General features: G+C 33.3%; 1 protein-coding gene across 2 annotated transcripts in view; it reads left to right on the forward strand.

Annotated features, from left to right (window-relative positions):
- Positions 1-4: 4 nt before the first annotated feature.
- sap30bp (SAP30 binding protein) overlaps positions 5-19,503 on the forward strand; it is a 34,539-nt gene continuing 15,040 nt past the window's right edge. Inside the window, exons 1-4 of one of the 2 annotated variants that reach the window (NM_199565.2) lie at positions 5-132; positions 3,460-3,575; positions 6,121-6,165; positions 10,753-10,795. In NM_199565.2, the coding sequence (NP_955859.2) occupies positions 39-132; positions 3,460-3,575; positions 6,121-6,165; positions 10,753-10,795 (298 nt within the window). In that variant the 5' untranslated portion in view covers positions 5-38. The remainder of the gene's footprint in view (positions 133-3,459; positions 3,576-6,120; positions 6,166-10,752; positions 10,796-19,503) is intronic. The other variant, XR_012383563.1, reaches the window with a different exon arrangement.

Raw genomic sequence — 19,503 nt, forward strand, 5'->3', positions numbered from 1 at the left:
ATAGACCGTAACGTCACTGTCGTGCGACAGCGCTGAACATGGCGAGCAGCAAAAAGAGTGCACTTATTTCTTCACTAGCCGCTTATGGAGACGATTCAGAGCAGGATTCAGATCCAGACACAGATGATCAAGGTAAATCATCTGATAAATGTTAGCAAAAGCTTGTGAATACCTCGAGTTTGTTACTCGTATGGGTTTGTTGTCAGTGTGTTGAACGTAAGCGGCACGACAACTGACAGTAATGCAGGGAATGTATTCATTTGGAAATAACTTGCATTGTGAGCCATATTACTTTTATGCGCTCAAAACAATATATTTTCTTTATGGCTGGGTTTGTGAGGGTTTACATTTGTAAGGTTTAAAGATTACAGGTGGGTACTGTAGAGAGCAGTACGTTGTGGCCTATTTTATTTACTTAGGTGAAAATATATAATTAAAAACATCTTCATTTGACTTTTAATTTTAAGATTAAATAAATAAGTTTAAGATTCTAATATTTTTGTTACAACAGTAAAATTGGCGGTAGTTCCCAATATGCCAAATAAAATGGTGCAAGTCATATGAGAAATTGATGTCTTATTGGTTGTTAGTTAAGGATTACAGGAGTAACAAGTGTTGTTGCTGTAGCTGTCCAATATTAGGCTAAAGTTGGTTTTATATTTTGAACATTCAGACTTTTTCCTAAATATCTTTTTTTTTTAAATGTATTATTTGCAAATTCTAAATAGGCAAGTTATATATTAGGATATTAGCAGCCAAAAAATATCAAAGCACAACCATGTTCACAGTCAGTTAAATAGTGCTAACGTTGTTTTGATGTCACACTTGTATGTTATTTCTGACCAAATATTCAAAGCAGTATGGTAAACAATATAGGCACTGTGTTACAAGCGGTCACTGAACGAACGTGTGAATATGAAACCAACTTCAGGTTTAATCTGTCCAATTCATGTGTGTTTAAGACCCAAATACATTTAGTCACCTTGGAATTGTAAGGTTCTATCAGCGTTCTAAATGATTTTGAGATTTTGAGCTTCAAAGTTTTCGCATTTAGTATAGCAAACAATATGTGTGGAACAGTTCTCTTTCATACATTAACATAACAAAGACTCTAAATGTACTCTAAATGTAAATGATCAAAGTTCTCTTAAATTTGCAAATTGGAAAATGCAGATAGAACCTTCTTATTCTGAAAAGTAATTTTCCACTTCGTATTATAAGGTTCTATCTGACAGACCATTTATTGTAGCATTATTTTTCCAGAAATAGAATCAAAAATATACCAATTGGTGTTGTGACTATGTTGATTCTTGCGAAAGGTAAATTTTAGCTTTTTATAACATTTCATGTTATAGGATGAATATTGTTTTCTTGTTCAGATTAAGCATACAAGGCTGTGCTAAATATTTTGTCCAGTGCAGCTGTTAATTTTATCTAATTAATATGCTAATATTTACTAAATTTTATGCTTTATATAAACTATTGAACTTTATTTATTGAATAATGTCCCATGAATTCAATTAAGTGTTTGCCCTTCAAGGCTTTATATTAAATTTAAAGACTTTAAAAGAAAACAGACAATGAGCAAATGAGTTTAATAAACACTGAAAAATATTTCACTGACTTTATATGCACAAATAAAATTAGTTCACACATTTGATACAGTATATAAAATTGTTTTAAAATAACTGTTTCTTTTTCAACGATAGAAAATTTAACATTTCATCTCAATGTCAAAAAATGCTTCTAAATCATCAATCATACGCCTCAATTTTATGTGGTGCGGCATTATTTAGCCGACTCTGATTTTGTGTGATTTTTGTCTTCCTGGTGTTTCCCGCTGTCAACGGAGCAGTCCAGCGATATGACAAAGAAAGCTTATCCTGATTGGTCCTCGTGCGTGCATTAAAAATGCTAATTGGCTCACAGAAAGAACCTTATGGAGCCAAGATAGAGTTTGATTTTGTAGATAAAACCGTTTTAACACTTTTTATTTAAAAAACAAAAAAGTAAACAATTTTTTATAAATTATAAAAAAATCACAATGTAAATAAGTTGTCATTTAATAAGAATATGTGAATAACTCAATGTGACAAAAATGTCAGATAGATCCTTATAATTCTAAGGTAACGATTTGTCAATATTTTTGTACAAATATTTGTCTAGGTGTTAAATCACACCTCTGCTTTTATGTATTATGTTTTTTTTAATCTTCTATATTCAATATAATATTATGAGGCATTTTAAAAGCTGTTATTTACCGTTAACAGTTAAATTATCTATAACATGCTGAGGGAGAGCAGAAAGTCATGAAGTTAAAATTCAAAATCAAGTTGTGACCATAAAAAAATCCTTATGTTCCTTCACAGGTTTTGCTTTTGAATAAAATAAACTTCTAAACATTAGTTTAACATTGATTTAGCTTTCTGAGAATTGAACTATGAATAATTAACTGAGTTTATGCTTGAAACAAAAACGGGTATCTTCAGTGGGATTTTACTTTCCAATAAAGGTGAGATTTCTAAGCTCACGTTTTTTGTTTTTTATCACAAACTTGCATTGTGTTGATCATTTTAATCTTATGTCGTACTGTCTTTATCAAAGAATCTTTATATGTTTGAGAGAGAGCGAGAGGGAACAATTTTTGTTGTACCTTCTGGTCACACTGTAAAACAAAAATGACTTTATATTTTCAATTGTTTGAGTTATCCTTAGCTTAAGCAAATATTGAGGTAATAATAATAGTTTAGTGATAACTTGTCACACGCTTCTTATGTTGTTTACCATAGTACTTTGAATATTCAGTGGGAAATTACATGCAAGTATGATTTCAAAACAACCTTTGCACTATTTATTTGACTGTGAACAATGTTGTACTTTGATAGTTATTGGCTCCTAAAATGATTTAACTATTTAGAAATGGCAAAGAATTATTTTCCTAAATTATATTATTAACGAGAAAGTTTGAATGTGTGAATTTAAAACCAACTTTACCTCAATAGTTTAAGCTATATTATGTAAAATACATTAAAGCAATGAGAATTGAAACAAAATTGTAGATTAAATGCATTTTGTGCTTTTAAAACTGTCATTGTGTGCCCTTTAAACATGCATTTATATTGAAACATATTGGCTACTGCGTTCCCTTCAAATGATCAATTATAATGGTTTTATTCAGAGATGTTTAACTGTTTTTAAAAAGTTATCAGATTTTTTGTCTAGTGTTAATTGCAATGTCTTTTATAATTTATTCAGAGATTGTGATTAAGATAGCTATAATGTGTATCTGGTGTCAAAGCCATTGGAGTTTAAAGTAAATAAATGAATAAATAAGTTACTTTTGAATATGTATAATGTTGGATCACCCCCTGATATTACAGAAATTAACATTGTAATTGATGGGAAGTTCATTTTTTGATTGTTTTTGAAGAGAACTGAAAAAGCTTATTTTTTCCACAGAATCTCGTGGTTTGGTATCTGCGAGTTATGGAGAGGATGAAGTGAGTCGTGTGGAGGAGGCATATGAGAAACCCTCAGAGAATGAGGACAGCGACGAGGACAGCACTAGAAATTCGGTCAGTTTCCACCACAACCTTTAGTTGAAGTTTCAAACAGTTGCATTCACACAGACTTGTGTTTTTGTAAATTCTCTCGCAAATTTTTAATGGACCTTTTAAATACATGCATACATTTAATTACTGGGGACCAATGGTAATAAAGGCATATACTCTATATTCTTGCAAACAAAAAAATTTTTTTTGGGGGGAAAACAATTATATATTATTTATAGTCATATATATTATATTAATAATAAATGAATTATAAATAAATAATTTAAGTTCATATAAATATTACTTATAACTTAATTTAAAATATTTAATATCAAATTTTTCCTAGTAGGGGGTTGCAACTGAAAGGGCATCCGCTGTTTAAAACATATGCTGGAATATTTGCCGGTTTATTCTCCTGATGAATAAAAGAACTAAGCTGAAGGAAAATGAATGAATGAATGAATGAATGAATGAACAATATTGAATTTCCATTTTCAGTAAAATTATATAATGTCATTTGAAAATATTTCTTAATAGAGAGGCTGAAAGGTGCACATGCAGATGTCACATACTTATGATTTTTCCCAGCCAAAACGTCTTTCACATGAACAGACAAATAGACAGAAATCAAACATAGTCTCTATTTTTATTTTTATTTTTATTTTTAAAAGCTGTTCACGTTTTGTCATGCCTGACAATGAATACAATTTATAAGTGTAAAAGATCTATAAAACAGCAGTGCTTTGGCACATTGTTTTATATTACATTTTATGATTTTAGTATTTTTTTATTAGTCAATTTAAGTTCTTTTGAAACCAATCTACTTTTTATATCAGTTGTTAGCATAATGATATTAATAATTTACATTTGCCCATATTATGATCATTTTCATATATTTTCCTCAGTTTCATTATTGCCTCTTTTTTTTAAATTTTTTTTTTATTTAATTTTTTTTTTTACAGTATTGTCATCTAATCAGTCCTACTTAGATGGATGAGAAAATCAGTCAAAACTAGGCATAGGGGAATAACAGATTTCAAGGTTTACAATGGTTTGGAAAACTCAAAGTTTTGAAACCGCTAAATCTTGTTAAACCTATCCTACACGTATTCCTATTTTATTTTATTCCTAAGTTTGTTTGTTTTTTTAATAAAAAAAATTACAAGTTATTATTTTCTGTATATTTTAATAGCAACTGTATCTCCAGCAGAAAATGAGCATTCACATCAAAAACTACTGGTCTGCCTACGACCTAGAAAAAATTTGAAAAACAAATCGCTCGTAAATTGGCATGGGACAATAATCGTTTTCATGGTATACCGCAGTTTGGAAAAGTCAAGGTTTTAAAGCCGCCAACATTTTCTGTAATACCGTTTCTACGGTATTTGTACGACTTTTTATTTACACTTTTTTGTTGTTTTTTTAGGACAACAGTATCTCCAGCAGAAAATATATCCAAAGATGCTGTTTTAAATTATAAAGAAATCTGTGTTTTTGAAACTAATGAAGACAGCAGAAGTCAGTGATCCATTTGAGTTATTTAGCCTGACATGTTTACTGTTCCAAAATATTATAAATGTTTCTCAAAATAAAACAAATTGTTTTCAATGGGGAAAAAAGTTTTAGTTTCTTACCCAGACATTTAACAAAATCAATATTTTTGAGCATTAATCACAATATTGTGATACCATGATATTTTTATCCAAGGTCATCATACTGTCAGAATCTTATACCGGCCCATGTCTACTTTTAAACCAACATCTAAATATTCTCTAGACCTGAACTGTGCAGAAGCTTTACTTTTATATCCAAAGAAAAAAAAGACATACAAGAAATCTGTGATTTTAAAAAACTAATGAAGAAAGCAGAAGTCAGTGATTTATTTATTTATTTTTTCTGACATATTTACTGTTCCAAAATATTTTAAATGTTTCTTAAAATAAAATAAATTGTGTTCAATGGGGAAAATAGTTGGTGTTTTTCCCCCCCGGACATTTAAAAAGAACATATTTTGAGCAGTATTCACAATACCGTGATATGTTTATCTATGGTTATGAGATGCCATCAGAATCTTATCCCGGTCTATGCCTCGTCAAAACTAAATCCACAGAGCACCGTTTGTAGGAGCCAAAATTGTGGAACTGCAGACATTTAGTTGTCCGCAGGGTGGCACTAAAACGCTATTGTTAGAGCACCTGTGGAATGAACTCTGTTCGTTTGCACACGTTTTTTGACCTAACTGATGAATAGCTTGCAGGAGACAGCAATTTCTAAGCATATTCTGTCTTTGGGAAATATGAACTTCTAAACATGTTTGATCACACAAAGAAGTGTAAAAATAAAAATACACTTTGCTTGAAATTAACATTAGTATGCATGTTTTGAATGCATTAAAACTATGCTACCTCAAAAACATAATTTTGTTGGTAAATCATCCTGTTACCAACTAAACAGCTTACTGGAAAGCTAAAGCACTGTTGTTGAAACTTCACACACCTAAAGAGGGAGCTTTAAACATAGTTTTGGAGAAATGTGGATTTAATGAGCATGTTCATTTTTGTTTTCGCAGGATGAGGAGGAGTCAGACTCAGGGCGGATCCAAGATGATGTGAAGGTATTTGACACCACCTAAATTATCTCCTTCACCGCTCAAGGGTTCAGGCTATCAAACCTAAAACACACCCTTCCTCAGTTAACTGCAATGTTATGATTGGTCGCAAACCAAGAGAGCAGCATCAACTGAGGAACAACATGTGTGTTTGAACTTTCAAAGAAGGTCATTTGAGCATAACACAGAATGTCCTTAAGATGTTTTTGCATAATTATTATTAAACATCAATATTCACAGCATGTTTCAGATTATCACCATTTTTTTAATAACCCTCATGAAACAGTACTGGTTTGGTATTTTTTGAATTGGTATATTTTGTTCTTGTAAATTTTATACAGCTTTGGAAAAACAATGAAGAGGCCACTTGAAAATTCTTAGTTTGTCAGTATTTATTAAGTGTGGGTTTGAGTAAAAAAGCAATTATGTGATTTGTTTTATAATGGTCTGATTACATTTGTTTTTTTATGTTTGGAAGAAATGTCATCTCTAGTTTGCAGAATGAAATTAAAGTATGTAAATCTAGAAAAGCTGAGAAGTATCTTAGTTTCTTCATAACTGTATATGAAGTAACTGAATTAGCAATAACTAACGTGACAGTATGAAGTTTTGGGATTGTAAGATGGCTTTTATAAGGGTTTATCAATACAGTCATGTTAAAAGTATTATATTATCTGTTGATTTTTCTATATTTTAAAATTAAATTAAATCCTTCAGAATTTTCAAACTTATTATTCCAGTCCTCAGTGTTAGATAATTCTATAGAAATAATTATAATATGCTTGGTTATTGCTCATGGAAGACAAGATTATTAACCATTTTAGAAAATACATTTTGCAGGATTTACATTTTAGGATTCTTTAAAAAGGAAATGGAAAATAATTTATTTAATTCATGAGTAATTCCAGCATTGCGGATGTGACATTTGCTGTAAAAACTCGCATAGAAAGTTTATGTTGACATTATATTGAAACGTCTTTTTATATTTTCCAGAACAACTGACCACAGAGTTAAGGGACCAGAAAAATATCTGTAAACATGTTTTGTACTTTAAATGAGAAAAATAAAACATGTGCTATGGACGTGACCAAAAAATTATGCGAGTTTACAGTCTACAACATACTTTGTTGAAATTCTGCTAATTAAACTTCACAACCCAAAAGAAATAATGCTAATCAAAAGGATAAGAGAACAACAATGATAGATTTTATTTTATTTAATATTTTTGCATTTATGAGGAGAAAGTGTCGTTATGGATGTGACACCTCTCAGTTATGGATGCGACAGATGTGAAAATGCCACTTGTGTGACTTTGGTAAATTAAATATAATAGTTTGAAAACTTTGACAGAGATATGTTTGAGTATTTGTAAACTATTGTAAATTATTTGCTTACACAAAAAAAAACTTATAAATGGTTTCTCTATTTTGGTGAAACTTCATTTTTTTCATGGCAAGGTTGACATTTGCATAGCATTGCTCTTATTATTCATTTAGTTTATTTAAATACACATTTAAAGTAAAAAAAATGTTAATATAAAAGTCTTGACTGGCACTTTTAATCAATTTAACCTATCCTTGATGAATAAAAGTATACATTTATTTAAAATATATATTTAAAAAACATCTGATTGGTCTATATGAAGAGTGTTATCTGAAAATATCTTGTAAAATTAGCATTATTCTCTAGCTACTGTGTGTAAGTTCGTTCATTTCACTTTAAAGGTAATGAAAAGAACTTAGTCATTGCCATAAAATTTAAATGACTGACTTTACACACATGAGCCTGAAGAAAAAAAGCTAATTTTAGAAGAAAATTTCAGAGGACACTTGGAGGCTTTTGCATCTGAACTCTTCATATGTTATATAGTTGAAGTCAGAATTATTAACCCCCCTTTTTATTTTTTTTCCCAATTTCTGTTTAACGGAGCAGATTTTTCAACACATTCACATAATAGTTTTAATATCTAATTTCTAATATACTTATTTTATCTTTGACATGATGACAGTACTTCAAATTTACTAGATACTGTTCAAAACACTTCTATACAGCTTAAAGTGACATTTAAAGGCTTAACTAGGTTAATTAGGTTAACTAGGCAGGTTAAAGTAATTAGACAAGTTATTGTATAGCGATGGTTTGTTCTGTAGAATATCAGAAAAAAATATAGCCTAAAGGGGCTAATAATTTTGTCCTTAAAATGTTTCTTAAAAAATTAAAAACTGCTTTAACTATAGCTGAAATAAAACAAATAAGACTTTCTCCAGAAGAAAAAATATTATCAGACATACTGTGAAAGTTTCCTTGCTCTGTTAAACATTATTTAGAAAATATAAACAAATTTAGTTTTATTGTCCTGGATTATTAGCTTGAACAGAACATCTGCAACTCAAGTAAACTGAAAGGTATTCAGATGCACACAGCACCCCAGTGGCAAGTTATTTCATGCACTGAAATGATTTTTTTTATAATACTAGCTTGTCATGTTGCAGAAATTTCGAGCCACACCCCAAAGACAGAACACTGTGCTTCATGCTCACAACATGAAGAGGTCTATCACAACATGTTTCGTAATGAATTTAATTGAATTACGATTGCTTAATAATGACTTTTCCAAATGTAACATTTTCTTTTTATCTTGGTTCAACTCTTCTATGTTGTTGACTGTTGTTCACCCAAAAATGACATTTCTCATTTACACCCCTTTTGTTGCTCCAAACCCATATGTTGTTGTTTTTTTCTTTCTGGCCCAATAAGGGAAATTTGAAGAATATATCAACCTAATTTCCAATGAAATAACAGCACATAGTTTTGGAAAGGTATGGAGGTAGCTATTCGCATCACTGCAGGCTGTAATCTTCACTTTCTGAACTTGTAAATTTATGATTCAGACTTTGTTGTCTTCTTGTAAAAGTGCATGCATGGGCTTGACATTAAAAATGTTAGAGGCAGGTCCATTAACCCATGACGCTTTTTTGGGCTAATCTAAATTTTAAAAAGATCTCTTTTAAGACCTCTTGTCTCAGTGTAAATAGATGGGTCTTTTTTTGTGTGTCTCACAGTTTGTGGGTTTTTGAAGTGAAAGGGCTGTTGTTAGGAGTTGCGCTTTTGGCTACAAGAGATTCATCTCTTACAGAGTCATATCTCTCTGTGCTGTGTGGACACTTTTTCAGCTTGATGGCTTTTACGAGACGATTCTTCCATCTGCTCACCCTGTTGCTGAGTGACTGTATCTGTGAATTTGTGAAAAGGAGACATTGAATAGAGGCCCAGTCCATTTTTCAGCCTACTTTTTATTGTTCAGGGCTTTTGGGCACTGGTGTTGATTTCATCATGCTTATTTTTTAAGCATAGTTAACTCCCAAACCCTCCAATAAACCTGAAGTCGCATTCTTTAGTTGAACACAAAAGATGTTTTGAAGAATGGTTATAAATTGCAGCCATTGTCTTCTGTACATTGTAAAAAATGCGGGGTTCCACACAATTTCTTCATTTTGTCCCAACACAAATTGATTAAGTTAACTTTATCATGTTTACAAACATGGTGGATTGAACATAAAACAATTAAGTTGCCCCCAAAGAAACTTAAGAATTGTGTTTTCAACTCTTATTAAATAAGTACACTCAATTTTTTGTTGCTTGTTCAAACTATTTATTTAAAATGAGCTGAAACGACACAATTCATTTCGCTGGGACAACTAAATTGTTTTATATTCAATCCACTTACATTTGTAAAAACTAATAACTTAAGTCCTTCATGTTGTCACAACACAAATGGATTGTGTGGAACTCAGCATCTTTCACAGTGTCGTTTGAACAAAAGCCATTCTTCTAAATATCTTCTTTTGAGTTCACCAGAAGAAGAATTGAGAATTGCTTTTAATCTGCTTATTGGCCGCATAAGTAGACAGCACTTTTTAGCTCTTAAGTGGCTATTTAAAATACTTTGTATGTCTGTAACAATATATAAAACATTCAGTGTCATCCTAAAACCGTTTTGCAGCATATGAAATGTCCCAAACATTATTTTTAACTGTCCAAAATGGGGAAAAATGTTTTTACTCTTTGATTGTCAAAACATGTTCAAAAAAATTATATGTTATATATGCGTTAAAAACAGCCAGGAAAAAGTGTTTTATGTAAATTCGGACCACGAGTGCACATATATGGATATCATTTTTCTCTAAAAGTACATCATATCAAAAGATGGTACTTAGGTTTTATTCTAATTAGGTTCCAATAAGCCCAAATAGCAAAGAGAAATAAAAACTGCATGTAAAAAACACCTTGCGCCTTTTTAAAGACACTTATTATACATGACATTTACTTGAAAAATGTATCTGAATGTAAAAAAATGCTCATTCATTAGTTTGTTTTGGAGTGGACAGAAGAGGGCACTAACAAGTAGACAAAGTTGTTAACCTTATATTGAAAATGCCATCATCTGTTTAATTGGGTTTAACAACATGCTACCTGCTCTGTCAAATTTCATGTTATTTTGATAAACATGCTGACCTGAAATGACTTCTCAAATGCATCATTAGTTTTCAGTTATACAAATTTTCCTCTTTTTTTTATTTTATTTTTTTATAGGAAGTCCAGGAAGTGGAGGTTAAAGATCCCAATGAGCTTGTTGGTAAGTGTCAAATTAATGAATCATTCTTTAAAACTAAGCTTATCTTGAAAACTACACAATGCCCTCTTGAAATTAGCACTGTTGCTGGGCATTTTTTTGTGTTACAGCCAACATAGCGTAAGTGCTTTATCAGAAAAATGCTTAATGCTTATGTATGTGCGTTATGTGTGTGTCATGCCGTGCCCAGGAAATGAGTGATCCAGGCTGTATTGCTTAAGTCCTGTTTTATGGCACTCCTGTGTGATTAGTCTGATTATAGTGAGATGTTTCGGCTAAACCTAATGTGTGTAATCCTGGTTCATTCTGATATCAATATCTAATGTAGGTATTCAGGTAATTTGCCAGTATTTTGAAGATTAAGTATTCAAAATTGATGGAAGAAGTCAGATTAAAAAACAACAATGGTTCAAATAAAAAATAAAACAAAACGGTTAATTCCTTTTGGGAAGTCAGTTTACTTTGGTTATTTTAGTGCAATGCAATTTAATATGATTAATAATAACAATTTTATGTCCTGTTGAATGAAGAAAATTGAGGCATCCTAGATTAAATTTGCCACATAGGGCTTAGTCCAAATACTTTTCGGTTTTATGCTGTTGAGTATGCACAATGTTGAGTGTGTAGCCTTAAAGTATACACCATTTTATAGCAAAAATAAATAAATACACATGCACATTATAGATGTTGGAAATGCGGGAAAATCCTTAATTTAATGTTTGTAATTTATAAATGCTTTGAAATACAGATCTCAAGTAAGTCTCTTAAAAAAAAATTCTACAGAAAATAATACCAAGTACAAAAAAGTACTGTTTTATTTTATATTTAGTGTAATTAAAATATTTGCGAATCAGATTAAAGTAAAGAAAAAGCCACATGTTTAACCAAGTTCTAAATTTAAAGTTGGAATCACTAAAGTTACGGTTCTTATATGATTTTGTTTAGGCTTTATACCAAAATTAGCCAATATTGACACTCTGTGTAATTCTGTTAATCAATTCTCCAAGTCATTAGTTCCTGTCTCAATACTACTTCTATCATAAAACATTTAAATTGCAAGAGTTTTAAAAGGATATCTAATTTGGCATGATTACTAACTGGAAGGAAAGAAAGCTTGACACCCAAGGGGTTAAAAAGGATGCAGATATATATTTTTGATCTATTCACACTAGGGCTCCATGATACCGGTAAAAATGAACATTTGATTTATTTGTTGTTTCTGCATTTTATATTGCAATATGGATATAATATCACAAGATAACTTTAGTAACTCTATTTGGAAAGAATTTAACCTTTTACTTTGATTGGGATTTTGTAGCTGATGCAGGGTTCCACAATTTCTTCATGTTGTCTCAACACAAATGGATTAAGTTAACTTTTTTATTATTATTAATATTTTTTTACAAATTTAAGTAGATTGAACATAAAACCATTAGGTTGTCCCCCAAATAACTCAAGAATTGTGTTAATTCATCTTAGTTAAGTAAGTTGTTTGACTTTGAACAACTTTAAAATATACTAAAAATATATGTATTTTTGAGTGTATATAAAATAAACAATAAAAACAATAGAGCAAGGATAAAAATTAAATAAACAGCACTTTATGGTTTTCAGTGGAGTTTAACAGTATTGAGGTACAGAAATTCAATAATCAAATGTAAAATAACTCTTCACGAAGTCTTCATTGTAAAAACAAACACATTCATTCTTTGTTAAAGTGGCAAACTTTGTCATTTCTTGTGCTTAAATAGTTTAAATTCACTTAATCTTAGTCACAGGCCTTGAAAACACATCAAAAATCTATCACACGATCATATTAGGGTTAAACTTTGCAATCAAATCATGCGTTCTGAACTGTAATGCCTGCTTAATTATAAACCTTTTGCCCGTTTGAAAATGGTGCAGAATGTTTCAGCACGCCTGTTAACTGGGACTCGCAAATATGACCACATTTCCCAGTAAATTCTTTACTTTATTGGTTGCTAGTTCATTTTAGAATACAGTTTAAGATTCTTTCATTTGTTTGTAAATCTCTAAGTGGTCTTGCCCCACCTTATATCTCTGAGCTGATACACTCCTATAAGCCCACTCGTTCTCTCAGGTCAGCTGATCAGCTAGAGGGGATCGTGCTTTCGCTGTGGTGGGTCCTAGACTTTGGAATGATTTGCCGCTTCACATCAGACAGGCCTTTTCTGTGTTCTCATTTAAATCAGCTCTTAAAACTCATTTACTTTCATTGACATTTGAAACATGATTTAAATACCTGCCTTGTTATTTTAGTTTGTGCCTTTTTAGGTAGTTTAGTTATACTTTATTTCGTACTTAATGTGTTTTATAGACTATTATGCTTATTATGTTGTATATTGTCTGTACAGCACTTTGGCTCACTTCTGTGTTTGTAAAGTGCTCTATAAATATAACTTGACTTGAGTGCAGCTCTACTTCACACATGCACACATTCTACGTTATTTTCCCCACCTACAGTATGTTGTTGTACATTTCTGACAGACATTTCTGAACCCCCTTCAGCATTGACCCCCTTATGGACAAATTGAGTAGAGCAAAAAACAATAGAGTGTGGGCTGTGCATATGCTGTGTATTGCCATTCGGATACAGTCAGAGACATGATATTCTTTACTGGGAGAGGGAGTTACAGTAAAACACACTTGGGCCAGTAACTGAACGTTCCGCTTTGTCTTGTTTTCCTTCTCATTAAAATGTAAAAAGATCAGAATAGACGGTCTTCTTTTGGAGACTCAAAGATTTGCTTTGTGGTTGGTAGACAGAAGACCTTCAGATTCGTCTCTAATTGTCCCTCCTTCTCTTTTTGGAGACTCTCTGAGACGGGAGTTGGTGTATGGGCTTTGTGTGCGATGGTGCCACTTGTTTGGGTGGACACTCGGCTCTGAAGATGCCAGAGAAATGAGTCACTTTCAGGCAATGCATGATTACTCTAATAGAGAGGAAACGACAAAAACAGCCCATGGAGAGAAATCTACTGTTCTGCGATCAGCTGAGATCAACTCTGCAAATCAGAGAGTAGCATTTGGGGTTTTTAGAGGTTTTATAGGAGACCCCTGTCTTGCCAACATTCCTGCACACACTTGCTGCCTGCTGCTACCACGTTTACTCCAATCACGCTGTAATTATTAGGGTATGCCTGAGTGCCTTATAAAACTCTGCGTTCAGACCAACTACTTGAAGCTGAAGCTCACTGCAGTTACATTCACACAAGCTGCGTCCCAAATCGCATACTTATGCACTATTCTACGCCATTTTGTAGTATAAATAGTGTAAGTAGTGCGTTCACACTGAAAACTCTAAAAATAATAAGTGCACTTTAATTACCCTGATGATGCTCTCATTTAGCTAGTAAAATGAAGTGTGGAATGATGGACACTTCACGCACTCAACGACCGCAGGTTTGCTTGCGTAGCGGAAGGGGCGGAGCTATCGGACGCACATGTTGGATAACATTATTTATTTTGGATGGTAAAAACAAAACTCTCCTACGAGAGGGATTATAGCGCCTCCCGATGCTGAATGCGACAATACTCACGGCAGGTATTATTTGATAATTCGGTCATTTATTTCACTGATTTGGCAAACGTCATTAGTAGGGATGTAACGGTATTGTAAATACCGTCATACCGCAATATTAATTTTTTTCGATATTACCGAAGTCGCATGACTCGCTAAAACTATAGGTCTTCTGAGAAAATTTGCTCAGGCGAATGAAGCGAACGGGAGGTAGCGAAAACTACAATTCCCATCAGCCCATGCTTGACCATCATCCCTTGCAGTCTGTTGTCGCTACAGATACAGTAATGTGGAAATGGAGTGTGCTGCTAGAAGCGGGGATGAAAAGAGCTGGAAAACTCTAAAAGCGGGTGTTGTCGCCGCGCGCGTACTGAATAGCGGTGTTGTCGCGCGAGTTCTTATCAGCTGTGTTGTCGCGCGCGTAATGAATAGCAGTGTTGTCGCGCGAGTTCTTATCAGCTATGTTGTCGCACGCGTACTGAATAGCGGTGTTGTCAGCACACTGTTCAGATTGATGCAGACATGAGACCTCTATCTTACTCATGGTTTGTCCTCTCAAGTGGGGGAAAGACAATGCACAACGTTACCCACTGCTGTCAACCTGGGCCAAGTCATATCTCTCTTGTCCCAGAAACCTCAGTCCCAAATGAGAGGGTTTTTTTCTGTTGCAGGGGACATTGTAAATGCCCAGAGATACAAGCTTTTACCAGATTATAGTTATATGATAATTTTCCTTTAAACCCATCTCTATCTAAGTGAGTGAGTGATTAAATGTTGTATGTGATGAGTTTTCAACAATACTAAATTGAAACTTTATTTTTTTTTTACATGGTTTAATATTTTTTTGTTATTAAAATTGAAGTTCCTGTTTCAAAGCTTATAGATAGATGGCTAATTTGTATGTCATTGACACTTTTGGCACTTTTTTGGAGTATTTTCATAAGTTTTGTTTTTTCCTGTAAATGATTCAATAAATACCGTACCGTGACATTCATACCGAGGTATTACCGTACCGTGAAATTCTGATACCGTTACATCCCTAGTCATTAGGGAAACGGTTTGAATTTCCGCTTAGTAAAAAACCATTTGGGACGACACTACATACATATCCTGTTGAGTGTGTAAGTGCATAAGTACATAGTGCATGAGTGCATAGTGTAGGTCAGGTCAGATGTTTAAATCACTGAACACAAGTATGAGTGACGATGTTTCACTCACTTACTTTCCTTCAGCTTATTCCCAGCTTTTATCAGGGTTGCCAACTCTGACACTTGTTTTATTGGCGGATGCCCTTCCTGCCACAACCCAACAATGAGAGTACATGTGAACCCCCAGTGCTGGGAAACACCCACACACTCTTCCATTCTCTTTCTCTCTCTCTCACACACACACACACACACACACACACACACACACACACACACACACACACACACACACACACACACACATACTCACACACTACAGCCAATTTACTTCATTCAATTCCCCAATATACCCCATGTCTTTGCACTGTGGAGGAAATCGGAGCACCCTGAGGAAACCCACACAAAGAATGACGTTTCAAATGCGTATAATTTATTGTATTTTTGTCAACCTTTTAAGTTTTGGGGCAGCTCTACAGGTGTGCATGATCTGTTTTGCCACCGGCTTGTTCTCAAATGTTTGCTTGCGTCAGGCAGCTCTGGCTGAAAAATGCTTTTACCTTTCCAGCCTACCTCGGCAAGTTTCCATCGCTAGAGGGCCGGTTTTTACATGTTTATGTCTGTATGCGTTTGTCTGTATGTTGCTTTGGGAAGTGTTCCACATCTAAAGGGCTCCACCCAGACACTCCCTGCTTCTGTGTATGTGTGTACTTACTTTGGTGGTTTAGACGGACATTTTTTGTAATGACATGGGCATGACCTACACTGTACTGTACATGCGTATAGTATATGATATAATAAGTTTTCGGATTTTGTGTTTTCTGTTTATTTACGAATATGAATTGCATTATGGGACCTTGATCTCTGCTCTGTGGATTTTCGATGTTGAAAATTCAACTCTACAGTTCAACAAAGTGACTTTTACTGACATTTTAGTTAGTTTGAAATGCTACAATGTACAAGGTGGGCCGTTTATATGGATACACCTTAATAAAATGGGAATGGTTTGTGATGTTAACGTCCTGTTTGTGGCACATTATTATATGTGAGGGGGCTTGTTAATAACTCATGAAAGAATAAAGTTACGTTAAAACCAAGCACACCATTGTTTTCCTTATAAAAATTCCCTATAGGTTTATTAAGGTGTATCCAAAAAATAGGAATGTAACCGTGATCCGTACAGATCATAGCCCATAGTTATGGGTAACTATGCGTAACGCATGTGATCCGCGGATTAATAACTGTTTTTGAACATGTAGATTAATCCAACATTTCTAACAATTGCAGAGGAATCACCTCCTGAGTCATTCAGATCATGTGTATAAAAGCATTTTTGCTTCCCTGTAAAATATAATGGTGATGGAAAAAGTTGTGGTGGGACCTAAATGCTTTCTTAGTTTATTAATTAAAGGTATTTTCTGACACTGCTTGTTTAGCCTGCATTAATGCATTCATTGTAAAGCTGCACAATTAAACATTAAAAGAGTGTGATCTCAATTTAAACTTGCACAACATGAATGATATGTTATGATAATTTGCATATGTTTATTAATCCTTTGAAGCACTGCATACAATTCTGCGTTTGATAGAGAGATTTAATTTTTTACACTTTTTCAGTGAGTTACAAACTATTAAATAATACAGATGCACTGGGAGAACAGTTTGTAGTTCAGATATGAACACTAATGTTTATGCTAAAGATTAAAATCACAGTTTAATGGAACTTGACGCTGGTGAATGTTGTAGCAATTACATTGTGTAGCCAACAGGTGGCGACAAACACCCATCATAATGATGTTACTGAATAGGTTTTCAAAAATGATGCACCTATAATAAAACATGAAGTTTTATGTGTGTATTGTTGAATCATTAACTGACAATATATATAATCTGTTGTACTTGATTTTAGATTTCTATATTAAGGATTATCAGCAGTAGAAAGATCATTTTTCGTACTGAACATTTTCTTTTTTTTTCAGCTGATTCTTTCTTGATTTTTATCTTTAATAATATTACAGGTTCTAAGTTCTGTTTGTTATGCAGTAATATTTTTTGTATAGAAAGCAAGTGACGTTTATCTCCTCCCTTTTTTGCTGATCTGAAAAATATTTTTACAGTGTAGTTGCACTCATGGTGGTTTACGAGGACTTACCTGATGTCTTTGTAATTAAAAATGTTTAAAATCATCCTTAACGGTGTCTTTTGACTATGCCACAGGTTCAGTTTGGTTTGGGGATAGAGCCATATAATAAGTGTTTTTTGTAGTATAAAATGTGCCTATGGAGAGTCCTTGTAAACCACCAATATCAACGTGAGTGTGTTGGTTGCATATTTTGGCCCACAGTCTCTGCCCCAGACCTACCGAGAACAGCAGAGGGAGCGAAGGGTGTGTTTGATTGCGAAGAGAGGAGGTGGGGTGAAAGGGAATTCGGCAGTGGCCTGTTCCAGCCAGTATGGTTTGAATGGTGTTCACTGCTGCATGTGTATGTAACCGCAGATTCCACTTCTTCTAATTCACTCCAGAAACGCCTGACGAAGACAGCTAATGGATGCTTCTTGTTTGAGGGAATATAAAAAAAAATGTTCTTGCAAATGCTTACGAAATTGGTGAAGTAGTTCAGTGTCATTTAAAAAATGTGAACATAAAATATAGCTTGAGGGTAAAGTTGCATGTGGAATCAAGAATGTTGATGTGTTTGGAAACTTCATACTGGTGATGGGAGCAGCATTTTCTGAAGGCGTGTTCGATTTGTTTTTGTTGTTTTTTTTTTTTTTAATAACTTTTTATGGATATGTGCATGCTTTAACAATGATATTTTCTGTATCTAGTATGTAAAAAATGTACAGTAAAGCCTGAAATTATTTGTAATTCTTCAAGCTTCAAGACTTTAAGTTTTTGTTGAAATTTAAATAAAAGTGGAGAAATATCAGTGTTTCCCACAGGTTTAAAAAGTACTTGTGGTGGTAGCCCGATTGAAACACACCTTTTACCTACAGCACATAAATGGCCAACTACATGTGACAAACAAAAATAAAATAATGTCATTTTTAACTGTTTTTTTATTATGACACTGTTATACACCTTTTCTTTTTTATGGGTTGAAGTTATTTAAAAAAAAAAAAAAAGGCTGTTGAAACTCACTGACCCTGACCCACTGACAGTTAAAGGTTTCTCTCTTGCTCTCTCTCTGAAGTTGCTCTATTGGCTTGACATTTACAGTATTGTCAAAGCATTTTAGATATGTTTAAAGTATGTAATATACTAACATTAATAAAATATACAGCAATGAGAAATAAATATCATAAAAAAATATAAAAAATAGACATTATTTCTAAAAATTGTAATAATTAGAATAAAAAGTCTAGATTATTTAAATAAGACAAATTAGTAGATGTCATTTTGTTCTCTTTGTGTATAGTAAAGTTTATCTGAGTCGTTTAATAAATGATTTATCATTTAAAGTTTCTCTCGCAACTGCAAAAACGTATACAAATTACAGTAACTTTAAAAACCTAATTAAAACCCGAATCCCAGACATTTTAGGAGATTTAAAAACTACGGGCAGATGCGTTTTGGCGGAAAATGACTCTGGGACTCTGTAGAGCACATGAGATTGTTTGAGTGGCAGATCGCGTACACAGAACCAGCAGTAGGAAACGGAGCGAGAGAAGATTTTCCACTGGTTAATCGATCGCGAATGTTTTGCTTTATAGGACGGATACAAAAAAAAAGTGTACAAGGATGATAATAGTAGTATTATTCATGTGTTACCACCAAATATACTTTAATATACCGTTAATATACCTGAGTGGCCTGCCCAACTAAAGTATATGTACTTTATATATGTATTTATATATGTATGGGCAGCACCGTGGCTCAGTGGGTACCGATGTCGCCTCACAGCAAGGTCACTTTTTCAAGACTCGGCTGGGTCAGTTGGCATTTCTGTGTGGAGTTCGCATGTTCTCCCCGTGTTCTCGTGGGTTTCCTCCAGGTGCTCCGGTTTCCCCCACAGTCCAAAGAC

The sequence above is a fragment of the Danio rerio genome, chromosome 8 (genome assembly GCF_049306965.1).
Source record: "Danio rerio strain Tuebingen ecotype United States chromosome 8, GRCz12tu, whole genome shotgun sequence".
NCBI lineage: Eukaryota > Metazoa > Chordata > Actinopteri > Cypriniformes > Danionidae > Danio > Danio rerio.